General features: G+C 31.4%; 1 protein-coding gene across 23 annotated transcripts in view; it reads right to left on the reverse strand.

Annotated features, from left to right (window-relative positions):
- Positions 1-19,991, reverse strand: part of LOC143049654 (neuron navigator 2-like) — a 342,816-nt gene that overhangs the window by 81,605 nt on the left and 241,220 nt on the right. For 17 of the 23 annotated variants that reach the window (XM_076223278.1, XM_076223267.1, XM_076223266.1 and 14 more), the window contains 5 exons: positions 9,727-11,300; positions 7,657-7,713; positions 6,491-6,543; positions 5,785-5,808; positions 3,023-3,097 (listed from right to left, as the gene is read on the reverse strand). In XM_076223278.1, coding sequence (XP_076079393.1) covers positions 3,023-3,097; positions 5,785-5,808; positions 6,491-6,543; positions 7,657-7,713; positions 9,727-11,300 — 1,783 coding nt within the window. The remainder of the gene's footprint in view (positions 1-3,022; positions 3,098-5,784; positions 5,809-6,490; positions 6,544-7,656; positions 7,714-9,726; positions 11,301-19,991) is intronic. The other 6 variants (XM_076223289.1, XM_076223271.1, XM_076223268.1 and 3 more) reach the window with 4 other exon arrangements.

Here is a 19,991-nt window from a genome sequence, read left to right on the forward strand (position 1 = left end):
AAAATTACAAATTTCATTGAAATTAAACTTGTGGATGTAATAACAGTAAAATCTATTTAAATACTTCAGTCTGTAATTCTGATGAAAGATTATGTAATATAATAACTACAGCACCATGGAAAACATCTCAAAATATTTTTGTTTCTATTTTAATTCCAAATTTTTAATCAATAATAACCCATGAAAGAAAACCATTTTCACTTCAAAGGTTTTTTCACTTTCCCAGCTGTATAATTTTCAGCATTTTCACAAAGAGCAATATTCATTTTTTTCTTCTTCTAAATTCCTCATCAAGGATAAACAAGATATTGAAAGCCATTTCATTAAAATAGTAAAACACCCCAATTATTTTTCTTAATGAACATGAAAAATTCCGCGGAAAGAATGAATCATGAATCTTTGAAGTGAAATTAACTTGAATTGTGTGCTTATTAAATTTTTCTCAGAGAAAAAAAATCCCCCTTTTTTAATATTTATTCAGTGGCACACTTAACAAAGTGATTAAAAATGAAACAAGTTTTGTCTCCTTATTATTTTATCTTATTTGTGCTGACAATCATTCTATGCTGAACACAGGCAAGCATTTACTGCCCAAGTCTTCAAAAAATACTTAATTCATTCACATCAATCCTAAAATCACATTTTCTATAATTTTTAACATTAACCTCAAAAACAATGATTAATGGTCATATAATATTGTTATTGGAAATTTTAGTTTATAAACCTATTTCCATCTTGAATACAAATAAGTGTTCACTAATCATTTTTTAATGAACTAATGTAAAAATGGTAAATATAGTACATAATAAAATCAGCCAAACTATACTAAACTATACTGATACAAAAATTATGCAGTAAATCCCTCTAAATATTTATACAATTTCTACATTATTATCTATTTATAAAGATATCTGCTGTCTTTCACCTGAAGAATTAACCTTATAATTTACACATGAAAAAATGTTGTTTTTCCCCCCAATAATTAACCTTCCTGCTAAGAAATTACAGAAATCCTGCTGTTTTTTTTCTTGTCTTGATTACTGATGACGTTAACTTGTAATTAGATTGTCCTCATTCTAATGCAAGGGAACCGTAGTGATTAGAATTGGAACATTATCTAGTATTTTCACTTATGGTATAAACATGTGCAAAGGGGAATAACTCTTGCTGAAAATGTATTATTTAAATGATGAGGAAACTGAAACATTACAAAAATTCATTAAATTTTGTTATACAAATGTTACTTGATCACATCATATTTCAAAATAAAAATAAAAATATGAGGGAATTCTTGCATTTTTTTTTATGTGAGATAGAAACTGTGTTCAACATTTTGTTTATATAGATCCATAAAATATGTAATCATATGCCAATCATCCAAAAACTAAGTTGAAAGAAGAATGAATAAATTGATGTTAAATGTCCAGCAGTAAATATTACATGCATATCAGGATGACAACATGATGATGAGATATGAATATGAACTGTGCTCAATACAAGATGGACACAACAAGTCAGCTTTTTATTTTAGAAATGCAAAGGTTTTTTTTTGGTTACTAGTCCGTCTGGCATTTTGGGTTACAAGCTTTGATTGCCCTAGATGTAAATGTTCTAGCCCTGTGTATTGGGCTGGTAGATTTGTATCACCTGCAAGGTCTGGAGGAAGGCACGTCACCCTCCTCTGACGAATGGTCCCTCTGGGCAGACTGTTTTGTTCTTTCTAAAATTGTGCGACAAATTGTGCGACTCGCTTAGCAGAGAAGCAGAAAACACCAGTTTAAATGTATTTTGATTGACTATTCCAAACATGAAAGCCATGACCTCCTGCACTGGAAGTTAGCATGCTGCCACCAGACCACCAAGGCAGGTAAGTCACAATTGAACTTAAAGCTTTGAAAAAATATGTACCAATCAGCCGACATTTCTCTTAACATGCATGTTTATCATAAAAACATGCCATCAGAACTTACTGGAATTAATACACGTATCTTACAAAACTGAATGGTAAATATATCTTAATTATAGTGATAGGCTGCATAAAACAGTTGGAAGTGATAAACACTGATCACTATGTACTATAAAATATCTATCAAGTTTTCATCAGATGTACTGGCAGATTTCCTCGATTTCCTAGCTTATCTCATTTTTTCATCAAAATATAGAACTTTATCTGAATCAAGGCTATTTGAGTACATTTCATTCAAGTGTCAGATATTGGAAACTGTTCAAAGGGGGGTAATTCTAGCATTATCGGTAGTTTGATATTTTTCAGTTGTGATTTTTTTTTTGGTTTTGCTTCATAACAACTTTATGGTTATCAGATAATATTCCTTCAAAGTCATACAGATAATACAAACATGAAGAGAAGAGCCTTGTACTAGAAAAAATCAACACACATGCTATCAATATCAATGGATTATAGAGTAAAAGACTTGCTTATCTCAATTTATTTTGGTTCAATTTCACAAACAATAAGCAAACAAGTCCTGATTGAAATTGGTTATTGAAATTATAATATCTCTTGCTGTCATTTATTTCATTTCAAAGTAGAAGAATACAATTATATGAAACATTATAAATATCTATTGCTGTCATTTATTTCATTTCAAGGTAGAAGAATACAATTATATGAAACATTATAAATATTAAGGTTCATCTGCTATAACCATGTTAACTATTCTTCATCAGCTAAAAACTTTTTTCTAAATTTCTTCAAAAAAAAGGAACACAAAAAAGAAGTTATTAGCAGCTAAAGCTTTCATAACTTTCTTTCTTATCATTGCTCTTTAGGAATAACCATTTCAACTACTAACTTAAATAACAAAACACACACACACACACAAAATAGAAAGCCTCAATACATCCCCAGAAAAAATTACTTTACAAAGTAAACAATTTTACGTCCCAATGTCCTATTATCAGTTGTCCCCAAAATTACTCCAGGTCTACCACAACATTAATTCATATAATCCAACATTTGTATTTTTCTCTTTTTTTCTATAAAATAATAATAAAAACTTACATTTGTGCTGAGTTGGGTTGTCAGCGTTGACACTTTTTCCTGTGCAGATTCCAGCTCTCTGCGTAATTTACGAACCTACAAGTATGAAATGTACTCCATGAAGTTCAAAACCATGAGCTAATTAACGATATCAACGTTATGTCATAACAACATTAGCAATCAATGCAAAATCTCTATCTTCATCTAATTCAAATTATGTCATAATAAAACAACAAAATATTTCATAATTTCCAAAATCCATGAGGGTACAATAACAAAATCCACAGTACATCTAAAAATCCAATTGCTTTGAAAAGTTAGCCAGCAAAGTTCAAAAGAAATATCAACTTAAAAAGCAATTTTCTGTTAAGTAGATCTTTATGAAATTGAAGGAATTTCAATATGAATATTTTTAGCAGGCGATACTACAATGTAATTTCACTTATCTGCCGAAATGATAACAATGATTGAGAATAGTTAAAAATACTGCATCAGTAAAACAAGCTTAAATCAAGAATATTTTTTTCCGTTTTTTTCCTGACAAGTAAGCTGTGTTTACATGATTATACACTTGTTTAAACAATAACATTTTGAGGAGATCCATTTGATGTTTTTATTGATTATTTTTGTTATAAATGATTAAACACATTAAACATAATATGGATAGTCTATCTTAAGTGCATCTGAAAGAAGGCATTGACTTAACTTTGAACCTTGTGTATAGTAATTAATAGTCCTTTTATCTCTAACCTTTCAGTCATTTTTAAAATAAAAATTATGATAAATATACCATTATTTCAAATGTAACATGTGAAGATGTAACCCTGAACTTTGACTACATATTCTGTTGTTCTTTCATTACCACTGGCCAGTAACACTGACGTTGTGACTTTGAACCCTGCTTTAATGCAGGTGCACGCTACACCAATCTTAATTGACTAGGATTGTCAGTTTTCCTATCGAAGGTCAGTGGTTTTCACCAGGGACTCCCGGCTCCCTCCACCAATAAAAACTGACCGCCACGAAATAACCTAATGCGTAGCTTAAAAGTGGCATTAAAACACCAAAAATCAAAATCAAAATCTTCCAGTACCATTAACTGGGAATTTAGAATTTACAGACCTTCCTATTTAAATGAGTGTTTCCTTATTTATCTGGCTGTCATGTGTTCATCATTTTGTGTCACATTAGGTCAGTGGAGGAAATTCTCCTTCGTCTTTTAAAAATTAATTAGATTATACTTCGTAAATATTTATATTTTTTGGACCCTTTCTTAGCTGATACACTAGTATATGGTTAATTAACACTTTTCTTTAAAAATGTCCTGTACCAAGCCAGGAATATGGCCATTGTTATATTATAGTTCGTTTCTGTATGTGTTACATTTTAACGTTGCGTCGTTTGTTTCCTCTTAATTTTGAGTGTAAATTCACATTGCGATAAGACGTGTCACGGTACTTGTCTATCCCAAATTCATGTATTTGGTTTTGATGTTATATTTGTTTTTCTCGTGGGATTTTGTCTGATGCTTGGTCCGTTTCTGTGTGTGTTACATTGTAGTGTTGTGTCGTTGTTCTCCTCTTATATTTAATGCGTTTCCCTCAGTTTTAGTTTGTTACCCAGATTTTGTTTTTTGTCCATGGATTTATGAGTTTGAACAGAGGTATACTACTGTTGCCTTTATATTTAAAGACTATATTTTACGCTTAGATTTGTTCATAATTGGGTAGTTCTCTAACTGACATGACTGTCCAACAACTTCTTTTATTTACTGCACCTTGCAATTTTTTCAAAATAAAACCCCTCAAAAATTGCGGATACAGGGGTATTGTCTGAAGAAGATTAGACCACTCACTTGGTGTTTTAAACCAATACAAAAAGGAGGAAAACATTTAATAAAAAATTAAATGTGTACACCAAATGTGTTTTGTCCACAAAATCTGATCAGTGACCCTTGAATCAAAAAAATTGAAAAGCCAAAAAAAGAATGAAGGTAATGAGTATATTGAAGACCCAAAATTTCAAAAGGTTTTGATAACATAAGGCCAATATAATTTTTTCCTGGGGGTAGAAAATCCTTACATCTTTAGAGTAGCTGTCTCTTTAGTATACACCCCCAAAACATAATTTCCTTCATTAAAATAAAACAAATATATCAATGGTCTGGCAAACAAACAAAACACAGCAGGATAGCCTATATACTGAATGGGTTATATCTTACTTAGAATGAAAATTTTGTAAACTCTGATAAAAAATCTGACAACTGTATAGTAATCCAGACTAATGGGATATTGAAATATAGAGTACAGTTATAATTGATTAATGATTTAAGTCACTTCACCACTGTTTGATAAAGTCTGTTGTCATACATGATAGGGAAGCAACGTAATGTGAAAAGGGAGACAACTCAATTATATTTACTTAAATTACAAATGTTTAATCTATCACAGTTTTGAGTGTGTACATGTATAAAAGGGACGCACAATAAGGAGAAAAGAGAGATTAATCAAATATACCAATGATAGTTACACGGTAAAAAAAATATTGGAACAATTTACTGTTTCAATTTTTTTTAGATTAGTTAACTTATTAGAATAGTAACCTGTACATTTTTCCCTCAAACTCTTCAACCATCTTATGTAAAATTATCAAAATAAATTCTGGCATATTATTTTTCAAATGAAGAACACGAGATTTAGTGTAAATAATAATGACGTTGAGTCTTTTATACACAATACAAACTAATGTGTGTAAGTGTGTAAAGAGAGATAACTCTTGCATACCTCAGCATTCTGTTTCTCTTCAGCCTACAACAAAAATTCAAAACATAATATGTTAATCAATTCCTTAATTCTCACATTGAAATTTCAAAAGTGTCAAAAGTGTTCAATCCTTTACTCACAGTTTAATGATAAATATATTCAATTCTGTCTTGGTATTAATATTCAGAGTGGTTTGAATTGGTACTTTCAGAAGTATTCAGGTCAAACCATTCATTCTCTTAAAAATTGGTAGATAATAAGCAACTTTTATGAGCTGTTTTCTAGTTGAAAACAAGTACCTGTTTAACAATTGTCTATCATAATGAAAAATGGAAAGGTGTGTAAAATTTAAGATTAGCATATCTTATAACCATATGTCCCAGCTTGTACTAGTTTACATATATGTTCTTTTGAAGGATTTGGATGTTGGTCAGGTCTATTACACTTCAATATTATGTTGATATCTGTTATGTGTTGTAGGTAGGGACACATTTTTTTTAATGTGATACTTTAAGCTTCAATATTTTTTTTTTTATATTTACATTTGTTATTTTTTCATAGTTCGTTATATTACGCAACAAGTTCTTATATATATAAAAAAAGATGAATATGGTGTAATAATTCACATCATAAAATCCTTATATTTGACAAGACCAGAAGCAAAGAAACTGCTTTCATTGCTGTTCTTTCATCATAAGTTCATAGTGACACTGTAATAATGACTTACTGTTGAGTAGTGTGAGGAAGCACTGGACACCAGAGATAGATTGGATCCATGGACTGAAATTATAAAGTCACAGTAATAAACAATAGTCATGACAAAAAAGTATACATGCATTAGGGTAAAAATAATGCCAAGGGTATCTGAAACACTACTGTGGATTCAAGAGGGGCTAACCACAAATTAAACATTCAACAAAGTATCAATTATCTTTAGGCTTCTATGCAAACTTTGGCAAAATCACCAAATCAAGTATCTATGAAAACACAATTTTGTCTTAATTCACAAAAATGTGTACCCTGACAGAAAAAATCCACAGTATATGGTTTTCTTTAAACCCTTTAATAAATTGCAGTCTTTGAAATTTGGAACTCCAATTTAGTGTTTCCACCTAGCTCGATATTTCAAGCCCCTCAGCAAATTACGCACCTCGAAATTAAGGAATTTTAAACTGCATTTTCTAAATTCTATAATTATTAAACCTTTAACTAAGGAACAACGTTTGATGAGCAAATTTCAGAATAAAAAGGCATTGCGTTATTTTTATCTATAGAACCAGTCTTAAATATTTATAAAGAATTCTTGCCATTTCATTATTTTTTTGATAATTTTATGCATTTTTTTTCTATCATACTTAAAATGGAATTTATAAATTTTGAACAATAGTAAAATAGTTTTCCTATACAAATTTCCCTTTTATAATCCATTAAGCATTAAAGTTTAATAGTAAGATTATATTTAGCTCTATACAGTGAAATTTTTTAATATTTTCAGTCCCAAAATATAAACAGTTGTTTTAAATATGAATTAACAAAACAACATATAGTCCACAACAGAATCAGTGTTTTCCCAGATAAAAAAAAATTAAAAAAAACACAGGACATTAGAAAAGAATGGTAGCCCTCAAAATTCAAATAAAAGAAAATCATATTCACAAAGAAATTTATTTGTAAAACAATTTTGATTTTAGAAATATTACCTGATGGTTTTTGAGAAAAGGCTATTCAAAGGGAAATTATTTATATTTTTTAAATATAATTAACATACATTCTATACATTTTTGTATTTCTGTCTACATGTTCTTCTTTTTGATTCATCTTGGAAAGTTTAACAGACACTTAAAATAAATCCTTTCAGGAAAACACTGACTGAGAAATCTGACGCCGACTTACCCGAGGTGTAGTCATAGTCAGAAAAAGAATAATCCAAAGTCGCTGATTTTGTTAGACCTGTTTAATAAAAATAACTTGAAGTGATCCAGTTTTTAATCTTAATGTAGGTTACAGTGACCTTATTATCTATAAATCTACTTCTATGTCTACTTCATGCAAATGTTCTATGGTTAAAAATAGTAAATTAAATATCATTCCAGACATTTTTTTTTTTTTTTTTAATTCAAGTGAAACTGATTGATAAATCACTAATTAATCACCTAAGATATCTAGATATAGTAAGTTAAGAAAGTTATGTTGTAAAGACTTTCCTGAAAGACATTTCCTTAGGTCTGAATTTGACTCTTAAATTATAATTTGATAAGATTACTGAATGGCTGCAATGAAGAGCAACAGGGAGATGGACAGATTCTTCATCAATTTTTCCCAAATCATTTCTGAGATAAAAGTATATTTCTAACCTTGTCCTTGTTTCAAGAAAACAATCATTACATTTTAGGAAGGGGAATAACTAGTATTTTAGAGTCAAACATGGTTTTTTTAAGGTTAAATCTATTTAATTCAACCCTTAACAGAACATTTTTTTCTAACTAAAAGTTTCAATGATGAATATACAAATTAATGCCACCAACAGTTTATTATGCAGAAAGTTCAAATGTTGTTTTTTTCATTATATGCATGTTAATCAACATTAAATTGATCCATAATAGCTGGGACTTCTTAGAGATTGTTTCATTGGTTAAATAAAAGATTCTATGACTTGTCAAAAATGAAACATTATATAATGTTATAAAGACAGTTGAATAGCAGTACTCTAAGGTCGATCAATTCCAATATTTGTTACATGACACAATGACAAATTGCTGTGATCTGCTGCACAGTTCATGATCGTAACCCTGTTTAACTATTGCATAAGACCATTTTTGATTACTTAAGATTTCCTTCTTCGTAACGGTAACGTGTAAACTTAGGTCATCAATTTTTCATGTAAGATAGAATGTCACTTTCTGATTAAATTTTATTGATTGTGGGAATCTCCATCTTTGAAAACTCGACCTATTTTATAGTAATGTTTGATTGAGTCATATAAACAAATAAACCTTAGAAAATATAAAAGGATTTCAGATGAGCTATAATATCCTAGTTTCCAACATTTTACAGTTATATACAGTAAATGAATGTTAAGGGCAGAGGAAAATTATCTTTTTGAGTCTTAAACTTAAATGAAATATTTTTCCAGTCTAAGAAATAATGTTTTTGGTCATATAACATACTACAAGCAGATTTGTGCATAAAAATAAATGCAAATAGAGTTAAACATGCAGAAAAACTTAAGTAAATTACAGGTATAGAACAAACAAAATAGACATGAATTTCTCTGAAAAAGTTCAGTTCAAAATGTCACCCAGTTTAAATTAGAGTTATCTCCCCTACACTGTAACAGAACACAATATGTAAATAGTCTTAAAAAATATCAAATTTAATATTTTTTGAATATTGTAAAGTGACAACAAATGACAAAAAAATAGTGATTTAGAGTTCTTTCCCTGACAAGTAAAATGTCAAATTAATTTGACAACAATCTTCTTGCATTTTGTAGAATTATCTAAAATCCCTAAATGAAAATCAAATGATCTCACCTAATTATAATTAAATTTAAACTTGTTAGCAATAAATAATTCACATTTGTCAGCATGGTGTACTTTAAATCTATAATAATGAGTGCAGAATCAAATTGCACTGATCTTACACAAATTTTCTTGCCAAAGTAAGATGTAATCTAATTTTATCAAGAGCTAGTTAAATAATTACCAGCTAATGAAATTGAATCATACATATATTTCCACGAGTTTCTACGTTTTTATATGAAATTTGAATTTATTTTGTGCAATACTTGTAATTCAATTTTTCCAATGATATTTGCAAACTTGAAACAAGAGTATCCTGTATGGAAAAAACTCAAAACGATTTAAAATAATATATAATATGGTATGAAAAACCATGGTGTTCCCCAATTCATAAACATTTTGAACTGTTTTTTCAGGGACCCAGTTCTCTGTGACAACTTACGACTGCCATCTTCATCTCGATTGATCTTGGATAGAGCCAAGCTACCATAAGGAGGAAGACTGGTCTGAGTATTGGATCGCACCATGTTTTGTGGCATACCAGGACTGGAGAAGGCACTAGGGCTACCGTAAGCAGTCATGGGATACGTGAAGCGTGAGGACGAACTATTGCTAGGTGTAGGAGAGGAAGGAGGCTGAGGACTAGGAATTTGTGAAAATGAGGCTTCGTGATCAGACATATATTGCTGTGCACTGGCATACGCCGAATCTGAGTGAGTAGATTTGACGCTATTGGACCGTGACAGTCCCATACCATTTCCAGGTAAACTGTCTCTGGATAGGATTCGTGCACTAGCGCCACTTAAAGCACGAGCTTGTTGAATCTGTGCTTGGATACTAGAAGCATGCGATGATATGGAATCCATACTCTCAGTTTCAGACAGATGGGACGGAACATGCCCCATAGGGGCATTAACATTCCCATTAGCACTTTTCAGCCATATACCATGATTTGAGTTTCTAGGACTACCATATTCCATAGCAACATAATTCCCGCTACCATTGGTGAAATTTTTACCGTATGTAGCATGAGGATTAGATATAATAGTACTAGAACACATATTTCCATTTTCACCTTGTGGGGGTCCTTTCACTATTCCGTTCCCGAATCCCTTTTTAGTTCGTCCAAGTGTATTAGATTTATATATTTCACTATCAGTCTGTGCAGAATTTGAGGATTTCAGACTTGACATGCTGCCTTTCTTTCTCCTCTCTAAAGTTGATGCCCCATATCCGTCAGGTCCCATATCTGTTTTCACTGGTGTCGTACAACGTAGAGCCTGAGCACTCCCTGGTCGAGGTATGCCATGTGCATTTTCATTGCGGTTACCATTGGCATCTATTGTATGTCTAGCCAATCTACTCCCAACAGTTGAACTCTTAATGACCTCTTCACCTTTGCCACTTCCAGCCGAGGATGTACTTGTATTACTTGTTGGTCTTCGGTAACCATATATGCCCTGACCTATTGATCCACCAGAACCAGGACGTCCCTGTTGCATTCGTCTCATACTAGATTCTAGCAGATGAGATTGGTCTGTGTTTGTTTCAGAGTCCCGTTTATTGGATGTTTCACTATTTGCATAATCGTCACTATGTCTGCGGTAATGATGTATTTCCGGCTGACTGACGTTTGACAATTTTCTCAGTTGATTTGCCTGATTAGTCCGCCATGAGTGTAACTGTTCATAATTATTATAGAGATATGCATAATCAGCAGGATCACTGCTTAGCAGTCTATTAGTTTGAGGTAGTGAGTATTTACGCCAACCAGAAATCGGTCCACTTTCACCACCGTAGTCAGAGCCCATAAAAGCACTGGTTCCGAGGTTCGGTGCCCTTTTAACAGGAAACTGTCCTTGTTGTCGTACATCTTTCTGAGGAGCTCTTTTCAGACTATGATAAGGGTTGGTATCACTTTGTGATGATCCTCCAGTTAAATTTCCATCATCTGTACTAATCTCATTGACAGCATCACTGATCTCACCGCTACTGATGGAACTGCTGTCATCAAAACTGAAAAATACAAGATATATCTCATTGAAATAAAATTCTATACTGCATGAATTAATAGTTGAGAAAAGTTTCACACTTTTAAAAGTTATTATACACATATTGGAAATACAACTTATTTTTTTATCATGCTTAATTGTTGGTTACTAGAATTCGCCAAGTTATTTATCACACAATTGTAAACCAATCATATTATTCAGTGTACGTTTTACTAAAATCTTTTTTCACAAATAGGTATAATCTCCTTGTTTTAAGGGAAGATGTCACAGCTGAAACTTAGAAGATCGAAAATGTTTGAAACAGGACAAGCAGACAGACGAACAAAAAAATTAATGCAGACTGCAAAACATAATGCAGATAGATGGGGCATTTAAAGGTCAAAATCTCCATTATAAACAGCAGACTGTTCATATTCATTGCACCACCATGGGTTTTTCTCATTTTGTTAGGAAATAATTATATAAATCAGCCATTATACACTCAAGTTTCATCAACACTATTAATCTTATTGTTGAAAAGGAAACTAAAACATCAGTAGGGTCTATTTTCAAACAAAATTAATTAATGTTACATCATCACACATTTCCTTTAACAAAGAGAACACATAAAAGGGAAGTAATTCTAACAGTCTTCATGATTTATTCACACAATAGGACATCATATCAAAAGACAAGATCATTTACTGCTAATATGATGGGAAACTTTTTGATGTTGCAGTTGCTTAGCAACATATTAAAATATCTGCCGAAGATCTATCAGTTTTCCTGTATATTAACACAAGAATCCAGAAAAGCTCCCTCCAAGGATACGATAGACTGTCAGATATCACTAAGATTTCATTAATCATATTTATGTAGATAATACAAGTTATAAGACTTCAATTGTATGATCACAACAAAGACAAATCCTTTGTTTTCCCATTTTTTTGCAATTTTTCAATTAACTGCATGCAAGTTTTTATGAACTCTGCTTGAAAACTAATATTTTGTGCAATTGTAACCAAACTTAAGTATTTTTAATTTCAACAGCTTCTTTGATGATAAATGTATATACTGCAACGTCATACAACAATTGATTAACACATTAATGGTTTCTACTGCAAATCTTAGGAAAACAGAGGTAATTTCTCATGACTTGTTGATATAAATTTAATACATTATATGAGATTTCCAACTTTACTATTTTTATTCAGAAAATAATGAGGATAACGTCTTATTGATTGCTAACTTGCTTGGTTCATGACCAGTGGCAAATATTTCATGTATTTTCAGGATCATATTGTATTACCCAGCCCTTGTTTTGAAATTTACTGTTTAATTTTATTTCACAAAATAATCATTTGCTTACTTTTATCAATATCAAACAATTATAATTTTGGAAGAATTTGAAGTCTTATTTTTACTTAAAAGTTTCTGCAAAACTCAATTATTTAATGTGAGTCTTTATTAAATAGAAAGAGAAAGGTAAAAACAAATGACAAAATTACCTCAACTTTTTACGAGCAGCAGTCTCCACAATAAACTTCATGTTTATTCCATTAACCTTTAACCTCACACACAAATCTTATCAATTTGACAATGAACTCATATCAATTTGTTAATAACATATAAAAAGTTAATTATCTTTTGATGCTATTTGTTTTTAAAAATATCATAATTCATCATTAAAACATTTGTCAATTTACACTTCTTTGAAAAACAACTGCTCCTAGCCAAATTCTTTGAAAAACAACTGCTCCTAGGCAAAATCCTGTATGTTTGTTAATGGAAACATGACCTGGCTCTTGTTTTAGGAATGGAAACATAAGAACTGTATCCTCAGGGAAAGGATTGTTTCTGATTTAAAATGAGATTTTTACTTTTTGATGTTGTAATTTAGGTAAACAAGATAAATTACTTCTTCAACAGTATACTCTTTCTAGACAATTGGCATAAAACTTCAGAAAATGTTTGGTATTTCCAAATTCTATTCACTCACGGCTGAGGTTCATGTGACTTTGTAAGTGGCAGAATGAAAAAGAGTACTTAAATTCTAAGGGTTTTCAAGATGAAGCTTTTCCTAGAGGGTTTGCACAATTATAAGGGCCCCCATTCTTTACTTTAGATATTTATCCATTTAAAGTTTCAAATTTTCAAATTGATAAAACTTTTTATTAGCCTCTATCCCTTACAATAAACTTCTTTCAAATAGTTTCTAGCAAGGAATTAGATGGAGGTCAAATGTCCTTTCTGACAGAGTCCCTGGCATTTATTGGTAGATTGCAATGAAGAAGATTTGGTGGGCTTGGGCTGTTTTCTGCTTTTTATTGGGTTGTTGTCATTTTGACACATTTCGTTTCCATTTCTATTTTTTATTAAATCATATTTCATACCTAAATATTTATTATTAACAAAATGTAACTTTATATGTAAACAAGTTAACACTGATAAAAGAAATAGACATCCTTAATCAAATTAGTTTATGTGATCACAGGTAAACAAACTTAAGGTGGTACCCAACACCCTCACTAAAATTAATTTGGCTCGTTTAATTTTCATAAAATTTTGAACCAACCATTTTATCAGAAAAAATACACTGGTTATATAGCAGCTTGACAAACACTAATTTTAATCATTGAGAAGCTTAATATTCCCTTTACAACACGACGTAATTAAAACGTTTAACTGATTTTACAGAGTTATCTCCCTGTAGTGTTAGGTACCACCTTAGGTGTACTCTATAAAGCCATTAATTAGGTTGAGGTGTGTTTGGTTATTGAGAAATGTCAAAATCTTATCAAGCAAATGATAAGTCAGATTTATTGTGTAGGAAAGAACTGGTAAATGAGGGTGAAAACATCAAAGAAAAAGATGGCATACTCTGTCAGCTCCTATCTTACAGTGAATGATAAACTATCAGTATTCAGCTGCAGGGATTTTCTTCACTTTTAAAGTTTTGCTGTAAAACTAACAAAACCAATCATGTTCAATTAAAAGTCTTTATGCATTACCATAAAATATAGATTTACTAAAATTAAGAGATTTTAAAATAGAGCTGACTTAAACGGAGGGAAAGTAATTATAAATTTGATTGTGTCAAATTTTGCTATGGCAATTTAACTTATCTTTTCACAAGAAAATAACTTGTATAAATAATAAGTATGCCTTATTCTTATTGAATCAATAAAAAGTAAGAAAAAAGGAAGGATAACCCAAGAAGAAAATGAAAACCTATCCAATGCTGTCATTGTATTACACAAACTGTTTTTCATGTTATTATTATTGCATATGTTGCAATTGTATAGTTTTTATAAATAATTAAATTAAATTTTGTTAGCCTAATTTTTATGCAGCATTGTTCAACAAATCTTATAATAAATGCATGCAAAAATATCTGAATTTAAACCAAGATGTCCTTAAATGAAATTGGATATCGTGCATTTAAATGCTTTTCAATAGCATATGGTAATTTAAGAGACCCCCCTCCTATACTACAATGTATCATTCTGCATTGACAATAATATCTAGGTGTTGTAATAATATCATGACACCCATTCCTGACAATAATATCTAGGTGTTGTAATAATATCATGACACCCATTCCTGACAATAATATCTAGGTGTTGTAATAATATCATGACACCCATTCCTGACAATAATATCTAGGTGTTGTAATAATATCATGACACCCATTCCTGACAATAATATCTAGGTGTTGTAATAATATCATGACACCCATTCCTGACAATAATATCTAGGTGTTGTAATAATAATATCATGACACCCATTCCTGACAATAATATCTACTGTTGTAATAATAAGACCATGACACCCATTCCTGACAATAATACAATGTATCTAGGTGTTGTAATAATAAGACCATGACACCCATTCCTGACAATAATATCTAGGTGTTGTAATAATAAGATCATGACACCCATTCCTGCTAGCATGGATTCAAAGTGTATATAATACATACAGTATGATCTTCTTCTCATCCAATTTATAGAGTTGTGATTCACAAATATATCTGATTTATGAATTTTGATAAAATATAATTAATTTATTTTCAAAATTTTAAAGCTTTCCCAACAAATTAAAAGATCATTTCAGATAAGCACCTGCAGAAATTGATGCAACGATAAAAGCACAAAGCAAATTCATTAACCTTTTTTTTTTTATAGAAAACATGTAAATCTGTATGTTATTTAAAGGCCATAACTTACTTATAATGAAAATAATCCAAGTTTTAAAATCTAATTTTGTTTACCGTAAACCTGTCAAATACAAAACTTTGGAAATAAAATTTTCTTTGTAAATTTCTTGGAACAAAGAAAGATTTTTAAGACCCCCAGACTTAATCACTCTTTACTCAGGGGGCATTGTATTATATAACAATTAATGCTAGTTAACAGATGCCCCATTGTAATTCTAAAATCAATCCTGTCATTATTATGTAACACAAAAAACATCTTCTGTTAATCCAAGATGTCTTCCAAATCCGTCTGCTAGGACTTCAGCTTCCCAAAGGTAACATATTTGTTCTGCAGATGTAACGCACAGGAAATAAACTTGTCAAAAAATACAAATGTAATGCAAAGTAAAATGGGAGGTCTAAATCAAGCTGACATTGTTTGAAATTTACTTGCTTTTATTAGGGTAAGTGGAAACAGTTTATTTCTTTCTTGCATTTAGACTCCTAATGCAGAAATGTCTAATTTCTTACAGATATGGTGTTAATGTTAGAAGTAGAAATGAAATAGTCTAAGACAATGTGTTTCAATTATTACACTAAAATCTTATGGATTTTTTAGGTTATATTAGGAAATCATTTTTGTCCTTTAAGAAGTTTATACCATCTTGGTTTTATATTCATGAGTCACAGAGTGCCACCTTCACAAAAGAATTATTTTTTTTGTATTCAAGAACTTATAAATCTAAAGTGCAGAATATGGACATGATCCAACATCTATTTGGACCCCATAAGTTTTAAAAGACAAACTCTACATAAAATTCTGTGATAAATGTTCATTTTGTTTAACACTCAATTTCAAGGTATCCTGCTGAGTAACTTTAGGAGTAAATTCAATTGTACCTAGATCTAGATTCTTTTAAACTTTTGCTATAAATCTATGATACAAGTTTAACAGTTTGGATGCATCCACCAATATTGTAAATGATGAGCCCAGACAGATTTCTGTAAGTTGAGGACTCATAAATTCGTCCTTTAGCATGAACCCTGGTTATTTCTTACAAAAACATGAACAACTTATGACAATGTATCGAGAGATTCAGATCATAGTGATACATAATTGAAGACAAAATTCAAAATTATCTAATTGATGCCAGCGTTTATTACTATACCATCACTGAAGGTCAATTTTCTACATTTCTTTAACTATAAAAACAGATTCTTCAATTATCCTCCCCCTTTTTTTAATTACATAAATTTATAGCATACAAATTCTTACCCAGAAGAGGATGATGTATTCCAGTAAGAAGGCCCATACTGTTCCCCGTCACTTTTTGAACCCTCATTTGTACCCCTTCGTGGCCTCCGTGAACGTGAATCAAACGATGTTCGAAGAAATGCACCATTAGTTCTCATTATGGATACAATTTTTTTATGTCAACAAGACTTAAACAGCTGATTCATTAAACAGATAAATTAATAATTCCGACAGAATAATCACATTATTAAAATTTAGATTCCACAGAAAAAATCTTTTTTGTAACATCCAATAAGAATTGCAATTTATTGTAATTACTGAATGCTTGATAAATAATTTAGATTCCCATGCAATCTTGTGCTGTATAATCTATGCATGAAGACTTTTATCACAGGGTTAATAGCAATGCTGACAAACAAACATGATAGTCTTTCAGTAGACCAACAAAGGGAGATAATTACGGATGAACAATTACTTTTTAAACATATGAGTCATCAAAGTCTGACAAAATTAATTTTTCCTAAATTAAATTAAAACAGAAAAAGCATCAACATTTTTTGAGGTGAGAAGATGTATTTTAATGGCTTCTTATATATATACGTTTCCTGTGTATATTGATTGTATGTATTTCTGTCTGATTGTGAAAGAGTACAGATTCTATGTATTGATCCAAAGCATCTTGTCAGATCTTGTATCCATAACATCTTTTTATGCTAAGGCCATGATTAATATATCACTCCCATTTCAAACCTTTAACAACCAGTCTGACCTATTAACCAATGGGGAAATCAAATCAAGTTTTTTTATTGTTTCATTGACATTCATTAAGATTTCAACCATATTTAACCGCCAGATAAAACATCAAATGTAAATTTCTTTAAAAAAAAACCATCAATAAAATCTTAACTAAAAGGTCAATTTCAATCTATTTTTGTATCACGTAAATATTTTATTTATGCAACCAAACTGGCACTGACTCATACATTAAAGTTTCAACTTATGTTTTCACTGTAATTGACAGAATTGGAATCGCTTATATATTTTATTTCATGTCTTTAAAGGGAATTCAAAGTCACAACATTAATGCAAGTGCTTTAGGGATCTCCAGAGATTAGAATTTCTAACATACACATTATTTAAGTATTGATTAAAAATTATTCAAAGCTATACTCAACTAATTGCATTTTGAGTTTTAAAAAAAAAACATCCACACTGAAATTTTTTTCCCATCTTTCCGCTACATTCATTGTACTTGTTAGGTGTTTAATTGTGCTTCAGAGCAATCTGATTCACAGCCCACTCTTATTTTTTTTGTTCAGTTTGTTCTTTATGTTGTGCTAATATACCTCTGTCTCAGGTTAGGGGTAGGGTAGAGGGCTTGAAAACATAGTTTAACCTGCCACATTTTATATATACATGGCCAAAGTCAGGAGCCTATAATTCAGTGGTTGTAGTTGGTTTGTGTCTGGCCAAAGTCAGGAGCCTATAATTCAGTGGTTGTAGTTGGTTGGTGTCTGGCCAAAGTCAGGAGCCTATAATTCAGTGGTTGTAGTTGGTTTGTGTCTGGCCAAAGTCAGGAGCCTATAATTCAGTGGTTGTAGTTGGTTTGTGTCTGGCCAAAGTCAGGAGCCTATAATTCAGTGGTTGTAGTTGGTTTGTGTCTGGCCAAATTCAGGAGCCTATAATTCAGTGGTTGTAGTTGGTTTATATATACATGGCCAAAGTCAGGAGCCTATAATTCAGTGGTTGTAGTTGGTTTATATATACATGGCCAAAGTCAGGAGCCTGTAATTCAGTGGTTGTAGTTGGTTTGTGTCTGGCCAAAGTCAGGAGCCTACAATTCAGTGGTTGTAGGTGGTTTATATATACATGGCCAAAGTCAGGAGCCTATAATTCAGTGGTTGTAGGTGGTTTATATATATCTGGCCAAAGTCAGGAGCCTATAATTCAGTGGTTGTAGGTGGTTTATATATACCTGGCCAAAGTCAGGAGCCTACAATTCAGTGGTTGTAGGTGGTTTATATATACCTGGCCAAAGTCAGGAGCCTATAATTCAGTGGTTGTAGGTGGTTTATATATACCTGGCTAAAGTCAGGAGCCTATAATTCAGTGGTTGTAGGTGGTTTATATATATACCTGGCCAAAGTCAGGAGCCTATAATTCAGTGGTTGTAGTTGGTTTATGTCTGTTCTGTTTTTTTCTTCATAAATCAGCTGTTAGGTTTTCTGGTTGCAATAGTGTTACTTTTTTTAATGTCCTGGGTCTTTTATAGCTTACTTCATAGTATGGATTCTGCTCTTTGTTGAAGGGTGTAATACAATGCTTCAGGCCAATCAAATAGCAAACTTTAAACTGTTTTGTACAGTTTGTTCTTTATGTTGTGCTGATATACCTTTGTCTCAGGTTAGGGGGTAGAGGGCTTGAAAACATGGTTTATGAACCTACCACATTACATGTACACCTGGCCAAAGTCAGGAGTCAGGAGCCTATTATTTAGTGGTTGTATTTGGTTGGTGTCTGTTCTGTTAGATTTTGCTTTCTTTATAAATCAGGTTCGTTTGAATAGTGTTATATTTTACAATGTCTGGGCCTTTCTAGCTTACTTATATACAGGTTTTGCTCATTGTTGAAGGGTGTAATATAATGAACTGGTATGTACATGCACTTGCTGTACACCCATTTCCTTTAGTCTCTGGGATAAAGTTGTTTCATTGGAAATCATACTACAAGTACATCTCTTTACTTTTATCAGTGTATGGTTTGTCACGAGCACTGATTATTTTATCATACCTTTACAGTTTGCTGCATTGAAAAGAAAAGTGTTTTTGAAGACATGTTTATTTTGAATGAATCCATGAGGTCATTTTTAAGGGCTCAGCTCTAACCATAAGTCATAACCCTTTAATACCGTAACCTATTCCTAAACACCTAAGGAAGCCTAAATCTGGAGTCCACAGTCCTCTAAAGTAAATGAGGGCCACTTAACATAATGGAGAACAGTATGGCCTTACACCTCTTCTAAACTTGAACCTGACCCCCCCCCCCCCCCAAAAAAAAAAAAAAAAAACTTTATAGAGGAATTTTTCGAAGACATTTATTAATTGCCTATCAAGTGTTATACAATATACATAATTACATTAAAAGATCAAAGTACTTGTTTACCAATTAAATCATATATTTCTCCATTACTACATTATGATGCTTTTTAACTTGCTGAAAAGGAGCCAAGAATAGTAGGACAAGGTGCCAAAATTACATGAAAAACT

Source organism: Mytilus galloprovincialis, chromosome 10 (genome assembly GCF_965363235.1).
Source record: "Mytilus galloprovincialis chromosome 10, xbMytGall1.hap1.1, whole genome shotgun sequence".
Lineage (NCBI taxonomy): Eukaryota > Metazoa > Mollusca > Bivalvia > Mytilida > Mytilidae > Mytilus > Mytilus galloprovincialis.